This window comes from Sus scrofa, chromosome 7 (assembly GCF_054392235.1).
Source record: "Sus scrofa isolate SSC_HxYL_T2T_F1_AM1 chromosome 7, Sscrofa_HxYL_maternal_Yorkshire_Landrace_v2.0, whole genome shotgun sequence".
Classification (NCBI taxonomy): domain Eukaryota; kingdom Metazoa; phylum Chordata; class Mammalia; order Artiodactyla; family Suidae; genus Sus; species Sus scrofa.
Genome location: NC_139389.1, coordinates 86561494 through 86572280, shown reverse-complemented (window position 1 = coordinate 86572280; position 10787 = coordinate 86561494). Strand labels below are relative to the sequence as shown.

Below are 10787 nucleotides of genomic sequence, written 5' to 3'. Positions count from 1 at the left end.
ATGCCAAAATTATAGTGATGAAGAACAGATTAGTGGTTTCCAGTGGCTAGGGATGGTAGTAGAGGATGGGGGGGGGGCGGGACATGATGTGACAGTAAATAGTACAAAGGTTCCTTTGTGATGATGGGATAGTCCTTTCTGTCGATTGTGGTGATGGCTACATGAATTTACACATGCGGCAAAATTGTGCAGGAACACACACACATGTAAAAACTGGTGAAATCTGAATAAGGTCTGCAGTTTAATAGTAATGTACCAGTGTTGGTTTCTTAGTTTTGACAAATGTGCCACCATAGCGTCAGGATGTTAATTTAACTGCAGGGGAAACTTGATGAGAGACATACAAGGAGTTCTCTGCACTGTCTTTGCAACTTTTCGGTAAATTTAACATTATTCCAACGTTAAAGGTTTTTTTTAAAAGAAAAAATTTTTTTAAACAGGATACCACTAGGCACCTTTAAAATTTGTCAGAAAATAGCAGGTAGGCAAGGGTGTGGGGAATACTCTTTATCCCAGTAATTTCATTCTTAGTGTCATAACCAGCAGAAATAAATACATATGTTCAAAAAACATGCTCTAGAATGTTCATAACAGCTTTATTCATAATAGCCAAAATTGAAAACAGTCCAAATGCCTATTCACAGAGTGAATAAACTGTGGTATATTTTTACAACATAATACTATACAACAGTATGAACTACAACATGCAACAATATAGATGAATTGCACACATAATGTTGAATCAAAAAGCCAGACACACACAAAACTACATAATACATTATTCTATTTATTTAAAGTTCCAAAATCAGACAAAGAGAATCTATGGTGTCAGGATAATGTTCCTGGAATGGTGGCATAGTGATGGGAAGAGGGCATGCTTGCATGGGGCTGTAGTGTTGGTGATTTTCCAGTTTTTGATTTCTAGCTGGTGTGTGTTCAGTGTGTGAAAAGTAACAGGTATGCACATAATTTGTGTACTTTTCTGCATGTAAATTATACTTCAAAGTTTACCAAAAGGCAAAGGGAGATACCACTACACACTCATTAAAAAACCTGACAATATCAGGTTGGCAAGGATGTGGAGTAACTGAAAATTTCATTTACAGCTAGTAGGGATATATAGTAGTACACTTTGGAAAATGTTTGGCAGTATCTGCTAAAGCTAAATATACTCATACTATGTGACCCAGCAATTCCACCCAATTATATACCCAGCAGAAATGTGTACATGTTCTCAAAAATGTACAAGAATGTTCACAGCAGTATTATCCCAAACGAAAACAATCCAAATGCCCTTCATTGTTGCCAGAGCCTACTGAGATCCGTTACAGCCCAGAATTATATAGAAGTTAAACCCTTTGTGGCATCCTTCAGTCGATGGGGAACAGGAGCCAGTGGCTAAATATTTTAGCCTCCCGTTCTCCCACCCATCAGACAGTTCTGGGAAGCATTATGTATCCAGTCTCAATAACATACCTTCATATTGAATTTTCCTCAACTGTCTCACTCTTGCCACGTTATCAGTATGTCTTCTGGAATCATCCCCAAAATAAACCACTGCATTAAAGTGTTCTTGCAAGGAGAGCCCAAATTTCCACAATACTATTCCACCTACATGTAGTTCTAAAATAGACAAAACCTATCTATGGTGATAAAAGTCAAAATAATGGTTACCTAGCAGTGTAATAACTGGAGGGGGCACTGACGTACTGGTAACGAATGTCCCATATCCTGATCAGAGCGCAGTCATATTCACTTTGCAAATCTTCCTTAAGCTGAATGCTTAAAATGTATGCATTTTGTAGTATATATGTACACTTTAATTTTAAAAATTAAAGAACGCAGGTGTTGAGGGGTAGGTGAGCTGCTCATCAAGTGGAGAGTGGGCTATGTAAGGGAGTTGGACTTAAAGGTTCATTGCAGTGGGCATATCTATCTTTCTGGATAATGAGCTTTCTCTCTTATCCTTGGCATCAGACACAATTATTGAGGGATTTGTTGGAGGCTGACATTGGGAGTTGGGAAACATAACAGAAGCAAAGGCACCGAAATTCACCCGTTAGGAAAGCACCTCCTTGAGACAGGCACAGGCATTAACAGCATTCCTCCAGGTGTGTTGTGAAGAGTCAGTTCTTCACCCTTGCTTTAGCATTCCTGCTGTTTCCAAGACTGCCTCACTCAGGGCTAATCCTCTTTCACCTTCTTCCTTTCCCTTCCCCATTCATTCATTCAACATATATTTGTGATTCAGACACTATGTTAAGCACTTGGGATATACTGGTGAACACTAATAAATAGATGTGGTTCCTGATAATAAGAAAAACTTATTAATCAAATAATCATATAAATTGATGAGTGTGACTACAAAGCGATTCTTGGCTCTATGAAAGCCTATTGGTCTACTTAGGAAAGGTAGGGAGGATTCCTAGAGTGACACTTGTGCTAAACTCTAAGGATAAATGGAAATCAACTAGGGACAAATGGGTAAAGGCGGAAGGGAAGAGCATGGGGAGAAAGAGAGACAAAGAGAAGTCCCACATGGTTGGAAGAGGCAAAGCACAGGGAGCATGTGGTAGAGACTAGAGAGATGGGCAAGGGAAGACCATTTTTGCCCATGTGTATACTGTGTTGTTTTGGCATTACCCTAAGGGCAAGAAGTGAAGCTGCTGGTGTGTGCGTGTGTGTGCATGTGTGTGTTAAGGTGAGAAGTGCCATGATTATATGTGTGTTTTGAAAAGATCACTATGGCTGATGTGTGGAGATGGGATTGGAAAAGGATCACAGTGGATGTGGGTATACAGGAGGGTAGAGGGTACTGAGTAAGCCAGCTGCAAGGTGATGGTTGCTTGGACTGGGATGGTAGCAGTTAAGACAGAGAAGAATAAAACGACTGAGCAGATATTTAGGAGGCACCTACATTTTAACAGCAGCTATTAAAAATATGGTGTGTCATCTTTATTTCTGAACAGAGCAAATCAATCATGTGTTTACATCGGCTAGATACAGAAGCATTGTTAGCCTTGGTTATTGCTTCACTAGCCCATGTCTTAGGGGAAAAAAAAAAGGTGTGGCCATGTTGCAACCAAATTGTGTCTGGGATAGTCTCAAGATGCTAAGTACCAATAATACTTAAAGAAAGAATTGAAGATTGTTGCCCAAAAAAAGAGGGGGGGGGGGACATAACTATGGAATCATCAGTGAAGGAAAAACACCCAAGGGCATTACAAGGAAGGCAAAATGAAAAACAGAGGGCAGGCAGGAGGCTGCCATCTTGATGGGAAAAGTTGAAACAGAACTCCAGATACATCAAAGCTAAGACAAGCTCCCTGAAGTCTGTAGAGATTTAGGAGAAATGAATCTTCGAGTCATTTGCATGAAGGCTGCAGAATCCTTGGGGAGGTGAGAGATTCTGCTAGGGGTGTTAATATTTTGAAGGAAAGATGTATATACTTACACCCAGGTGGATGTTTAGGAGGACAAAACAGCCCATTTCAGGAGTGCTGCCTGATCCGAAGCTGAGGGAGAGACGGTAGGGCCCCGGGTATGTATGAAAGTATTTGCTGGACCCTATAGAATGGATCAGGATTGTATGCCCAGCTAAGAGGGAACGAAAACACTGGACAGCAAACTCTAAGGCCGACTCCAAAGGGGTCATGAGAAAAAAAGTAAGAATGCTGCTAGGACTGCCCCTGGGGGAGTAGATGCTATCAAAGGCTGTTTCTCTCTCTGCTTTCGGCAGAGAGAGTTGGAACACCTCTAGCTGAAAATACACCAAGGGTCAGTCCAGGATGGGGGACCTGGCAAGGACAGTGCAGACCACCACAGCATAACTTCCTAGCAACTAAACCTCAGCGACTTCTGAAACCTTGGGAATGACCTAGCTGCTGCTACCAAACAGCTTTTGTTTAGAGTACATATAAAATTCTGGACGAGGAGCAGATTTGCCTGGATGAAGAAACTAATAAATTTAACACAGATTCCAAGCAGAGAGAGGAATATTATTGTGGGTAAGGCTGGGCTGGCAGCTGGCTCTAGCGAGCTATTTAGCAGACCATCTGGTCCAGCTCTCTGGTTAGGGTAATTTCTTCCAGTAGGGCCAAGAGGGTCCCTGAAGTTTCTCATTTGTAACTCTTTGGAGCAAGCAAGCATCCCTCAAGGCAGGGACAAAACAGGCCAAAAAAAAAAAAAAAAGCATCAAAGTCCACAATAAGACTTCCAAGTTTAGATGAGAACTAGTACAGCTATTAACAAAGGACCAACGTGGAAATAAGCAGGTTCACCTCCCACCTACCATCCCCCTCCATTCATGTCTTATAGCCACACCAGCAATTCATTACTGTGGCTTGTGAGGGTTTGTGTCATCCATTCCCTTTCACATCAAGTCCTTTTGGGACTTGTTTTTTAGGATGCCCTTGCAATGGCCAGATGCTTCTAATGAGTCATGTAACTATCAAGGTACAGAGACAAAGTCATGCAGTCATTGTATTATCCTGACAAATAATAACTTCTTAACAAGACGGTTGTAAAGTTTATGTTGTTTGGGGGTGGAAATGGTTTAAAATAGCGGTTCTGGGTGCCCCAGGAAGAGCTAAGAAAATGGGTGGGAGAAAATGTATTTTCTGTATACTTGCTACATTTTTAAAGCCCAAACATGTAGCACAAAACAGCAGAATTTCAGCTCCTTGGCATTTTTTAGTTATTCTGCTTTTCCAATGATTAGTTCACAAACCGCTCAATGACCAGAATGGAAAGAAAAATGGTGAGGATATTTTTTCCTCTTTTGTTAAGTTTAAGAGAGTAGGTGCTCAGAGTATGTTACTATAGTTTGGAAACAGTTCTGTCACTTTGAAGGATTCAGGATGTGTGTTCAAAGATACCATCCCCTTTCCTAAGGTAGGAAATCCATGGATGTTTAGATAACAGATTGCAAGGTTGGCACCACCACTTAATAGCTATAACCTCTCTCAAAATTATTGAAACATGGCAATCACCACTTCCATATACATGTAAAAGGATTGTGCAATAATCAAGTAAGATTGTACATGTTAAAAGCCTTTGTAGCATTATGCTGAGTGGCTATACAACTCTGTAAATGGTAGTATCTGCTTTGAGCCTCAGGCCACCCAACTGACAAGATTGGTTCCAACTTAAATGTATTTTATCCTGCAAGAGACATTGCTAAATGGAGGTGTGAGCAACATGGACCAGTCCTGCAGTTGCAGATGTTCTCATGCTAGGGAAATACTCCATGTTAGGGAATAGGGATGTTCTAGGTAAGTTTCAGTGTTAGTGTCTACAGAGCCTGAGAATAATTTATTTTCAATGAATATAGGACATGAACCATCTTGGAAAGTCACATTTGTGCATATAAGTTTGAGTTTGTAATCAGTATCTGTACTTGTTTAGAAACTGCTTGGTATTATCTAATACTACCCTAATAAGGCAGTCACATATAATATGTGGCTATTTAAATTAAAAATAACAAAATCCAATTCCTATCACACTAGCCACAATTCAAGGGCTCAGCCACAGGGATACCATATTGGTATGATACGGTGTGATAAAACATTTCCATCATCACACAAAGTTCTACTGGACTGTACAGTGCTTTCTTATTCCCCATTCATCTTGGCTACAACTCTTTCCTGTTAACTACTGGTTTTTAATTTGTTTTGCATATTCCACATTATAGTATCTCTCCCCTCTTCCTATGTTTTGTAGTTCTAATTTAAGTGGTGGGGGCAGAGTGCCACTCTAGCTCACAAAAGAGCTTTAATTCTTCAACACTTTGTAAACAGGTCCTGGGGTTTCCATAACTGAGGTTCTAATTTTTTCAAACTCGAAAGTTACTAATGCAACTACCAGTTTTAAGGCCTTCTCCTTGATTTACTTCAATTCAGTTAAGATTAATTTTATTAATCTTGGAATAACTTAAAATTTTCAAAACCCCTAGTTTAGTCTCCTCTCTAAACATTTGGAATTCTGTCATCCCAGTCAGCTATACATCTATATCCAGGCTTTTCGCTAAAGTTTTTTTCCTTCTTTCTCTTTAGGGCCACACCTGTGGCATTTGGGTTCCTGGGCCAGGGAATGGATAAGAGCTACAGCTGCAGCCTATGCCATAGCTTATGGTAATGATGGATCCTTAACTGAGCCAGCCCAGGGATCAAACATGAATCCTCAAGAGATGTCAGGTCCTTAATCCACTGAGCCACAATGGAACATTTCGTTACAGAATTTAATTGGCCTAATTTTTACTTTATCCCAAAGGTCGTTCCAAACACTAAAAGTTCTCCAACACAGTGCCCCTTATTAGTCAAATAAACACCCTAGTATAAATTTGTTCTGAGGTACAGCATCGATAAAGTGAGGTTATTTAGTATCCCCACTCTGCATATTATATATAAAATTTACTAATCACTGTCATTTCTATGTCATATCTATTTACCACTGATTTTTTAAAATAAAATTAGTAAATCAGTGGCCAGTCAAGTGCTGTCACAGGCTAGCCACACATTCTCAGAACAAAGTACATTTTCCAACTGATCTCTTTAAATACACAGCCATTTCCTATTCCCCAACTATTTTCACAACACATCCCATCCCATCACTTCATCTGGGCTGTTAGCACTACTTCTTGTGAAGTATAGTTTGTCACCTGCTTCTTTACTTTCCTATCATAACCTTGGGGCTTTTCCTTGGCTACTTATTTTTTGGAATATACTGCTGCGAAGGTGTCCAGTAGATTTACTAATATTTTATGTCCACTCCATTGGCTCAAATAGTTATTTTTGTTCTACTACTCCTTCTGTTTACTCTCAATCCTTTGACTTCAGCATATGCCCTTCCAATTTACTATATTCTTGTTTTCATTATTACTTTTTCTATCTAGTTCCCTCTATAAAACACGGGCTTCAAAACATGCATTGACTGACACGAATCTGTTTCCAAACTGAAATCCATTGGGAACCCCCTCATTTTCAAGCATTCCAAATTTGTCATCTACTCCAACTTGATGTCTTTAAGTTCGCTCCTTTATCTGGTGAGGTAACAGCAAATTAGAAAGTACCTACCCTAAGCCAGTGAGTTCCAAAGAACAGCTTACCAATTAAAATTTATGTACCATCAGAAATGTTGAAAAGGGATTTCTTTTTAATCATCCACCTTTCTCTTGCTTTCCAATCTTTGTTGGAGACTGAAATTCTTAAAAGCTTCCAAGGCACTTTTCTTACACTTCATGGCACATTAAGAAAACCCATTATACAGAGTTCCCGTTGCGGTGCGGTGAAAACAAATCCAACTAGGAACCATGCGGTTGCAGATTAGATCCCTGGCCTTGCTCAGTGGGTTAAGGAAGGATCTGGCGTTGCTGTGGCTCTGGCGGAGGCCAGCAGCTGTAGCTCTGATTAGACCCCTAGCCTGGGAACCTCCATATGCCGAGGGTACGGCCCTAAAAAACAAACAAAAAAACAAAAACAGAAACTAAAAGAAAAACCCATTATCCTAAACTTTACACCCAACTTTGTTTTTAATCTTACTTCCACTCATTATTGTAAAGCCCCTGTCTTTGAGGCTGTCAAGTTACCCAGAATTCTCTCTAAACAATTAGTTGATTCTAGAACTGTCAAACTTTCCACCTTTACTTGCACTGCCAAGCCTATTCAGTCTCTTAATTTCTACTGAACCTATTCTAGTCTCACTTCCTGGGGTTAGGCACTGTAACAGTGACTAAAAACCTATCACAGGATCTTCAAGAATACTAGCCTTGGGGGGGGGAAGTCTATAATATCTGCCTTTGATCAGATTTCAAAAAATATTTAATATGCTATTTTAAAAATGTTTTACTTTCTATAGTTTTAGCCTAGGGGCCTGCATTGAAAGTATTGATCTGAATAGATCACCCAGAGTACTGTTCTTCGTTACATGAGGAAATTTAATTCATAGTAGTGTGAGACCTACAGCATGAAATGACTCTTCCTCAAGACAAATTAGTAACACAGGTATTTTATCAGTAACCCTATATGCATGTGCATATGCCCACGTGTGTGTAGTTTTTCTGAGAGTGTACAATCATTTCTCTAGCTTAAGAGGGCTTTTTCCAGAGATTTTTTTTTAAAATCAATACTTAAACACAGACATGTTCATGCCTATCTTTTAAAATACTGATGGCTAACATAATCTCAAACACATTTATTAGCATCTTTCTCTTAGTATCTAGTTTATTTTCTTGTCATGAGTTATGAGTTTGTGTAACATATGAACACACACAATCAGAAAACGGGGAGATTAGAAGTATTTTTGACCAAATTATCACACAAAAGCTACTCATATACTATGGATTTGAGATTCAAGGGTCATCCAGTTTAGCCTCTCCCTTCTTTCTATTCTTTGTCACCTGTTTTATAAAATGATTTATGAGAGCTTCATAAATAGGGTGTGATTTCTGCCCATAGTAGCTTGTATAAAAATTCCTTTGCTGTATCTATGAAACAGCAGCAACTTTCTGGGGAATCCAAGGTTTGTATGAGTGATAAGAGTTCAATTTAACCATATTTCTATCCTGCTCTGCTGGAAAAACTCAAGTATAAAACATAAGGGGCAAAAATTAGTTTATATGGATTGAATTAATTAAATGTAAGATAAACATATAACTCTACATCCTCACAGTTATTTAGGAAGACATAGACTAAAGACGACCAGAAAATAAAGACCTCTCCTATTTTCAGTAACACTGAGGCATAGACTCAGAATCCACATGGTAACTAGGGCTATAAATAGCAATCAAAAGAACTAAAATTGAAGAAAATACAGCTTTCATTCTCCAGTTGTTTCACCTTTTCCTAAAATCTTGACATGTTTGAGCCTCTTCTATTTAGAAATGGAACAATTTAGCACACAATAAAAAAATCTCAAAAAGGGTGCTAACTGGACCACAAAGCACCGACAAAAACAGCTTAATGTAGTTCCCAAACTTTATCATCAGTATTTAAAAGCCATATTTGCAAAACAATCTCCACTCCACAAGTCACTTGTCTCCTTAATTCAACTCCCACCCCAGCAAAACAATTTGAGTTGTGTATGTTGGTATGCAGAGTAGTTATGACTCAAAGAAAAACATTATCTAGTAGTACATTCTAGGGGTTTTGTGGAAGCTGCTGTGGAACAAAGAATTTGAAGTAAACAACTATAAAATACAAAAATAAAAAACCAGGGTGTTTATTTTTTCTCCAAATTCCTGGTTTAATAAGGACTTGTTTATTTTGAGAAAAAAGGTCCCAAACATCAGGCTGTTCACAAAAATAACCCACAGTATCAACTTTAGAAAACAAATCTTAAGACTATTACACTAATTATTTTTCTACAGGATGCATTTGACATGCCAACTCTCATTCACAAAAATACATTGTTACATTTGTGTTGAACAGCCCCACACAGCACTCTTATGTGGGGTATAACACACATACCTCTAACTCAAAGCTGCTCTCAGGTGCTACTCAACTAATGAGATTGCCTTTGCAGTTAGGGAAGCAACTACTAAACTCATGTATGAATGTAAAGAACTGTACTCCCTGCATAACAACAGATTATTTTGGAGACAGTTAATAAAAACGATACATCCTTTTTATTGTTAAGTCATAAAGAGGTATCAAAATTAAAAGCAAAAATTACAGGGTAAGACTTAACATAACTACCAGGAGCGTCAAAGAAGTGAAAATGGGACTAGGCGCAGGGCAATATGAATTAATGAACATGGGAAGGACAAGGATGGGGAGAACAGTGAGCATGTGCTGAAGATACTAGGGGAGAGGATCTGGTGAAAATTTTGATCTTAGACAAGCGCCTAGGTAAAGAAATAATGGGACAAGATTTCTAAACCCCACTATGTGCTTAAGAGTCATCCTCGCCATTGGCGCTGTCTCTGTCATCCTCTCCTTCCTCAGCCTCTTTTTCATCATCCTTGATCAACTCCAGCTGTGAGAAACAGACACAAATAGGATGGAGTTAGAGGCACTCCATGTGTCCCTGATCCCCCCTCCACCACCTCTTTCTTTCCTTTCCCGTGGTTTTCACCTGGTCATCCCCCCGATCTTCATTATCATCATCATCCAGTAGGTCCCCCTCCTCAGCAGAGTCATCTGCACCCCCCTCAGACTCCATCTTCACATTAGTCTCATCTTTCTTCTGGGAGCTGCTGCTCTGCTCCTCTTCTGACTTATCATTCTTCATCTCTACTGGGGATGAGAAGGACAAGTCTGTCTAGGGGCAAGTAATGTCCACAGGATGTAGACAATCCCCACTAATGATCACAGAGATGCAGCACAAGTCTAAATCCTCCCACACAAATGCCCTTCCCAATTCAAACTCCACAAGTTTCAAATTCATCAACTGCTTTATATCCCACTACTCCAACATACACTTTCAACTATCTTAGGTAACTAACCCTACTTTACACCCAACAAGTGTAGGACCATTATTTACCTCCTTGTTTGCTCTGTTCCTTTTCGATTTTTTCCAGGCTTTCCAGTAGAGAATCCACTTTTTGTTTTATCTGGGTCAACTCCTTCTTAATGGCCTGAAGGTCATCTCCTTTTACTTTAATACAAATAAAATCTAGATTAGACTCAAACACACTCTTCACCTAGACTATACAACAGTAACCAACATGAGATCCCTGGAGGGAAATGGAGCCTGTACCAAATTGTCCTAGTAACAGGGACCTTTGATCTTTTAGGTGGAAGCTGAAAACTGAATCTAATGTGCCTATCCCCTTAGCAGCAGCATTCTTA

At 39.3% G+C, this 10787-nt stretch overlaps 1 protein-coding gene across 50 annotated transcripts in view; it reads right to left on the bottom strand.

Annotated features, from left to right (window-relative positions):
* Positions 1 to 577: 577 nt before the first annotated feature.
* HNRNPC (heterogeneous nuclear ribonucleoprotein C) overlaps positions 578 to 10787 on the bottom strand; it is a 57185-nt gene continuing 46975 nt past the window's right edge. For 18 of the 50 annotated variants that reach the window (XM_084966632.1, XM_021098232.2, XM_021098250.2 and 15 more), the window contains 3 exons: positions 10480 to 10593; positions 10072 to 10232; positions 578 to 9972 (listed from right to left, as the gene is read on the bottom strand). In XM_084966632.1, coding sequence (XP_084822758.1) covers positions 9889 to 9972; positions 10072 to 10232; positions 10480 to 10593 — 359 coding nt within the window. In that variant the 3' untranslated portion in view covers positions 578 to 9888. 50 annotated transcript variants of the gene reach the window in all.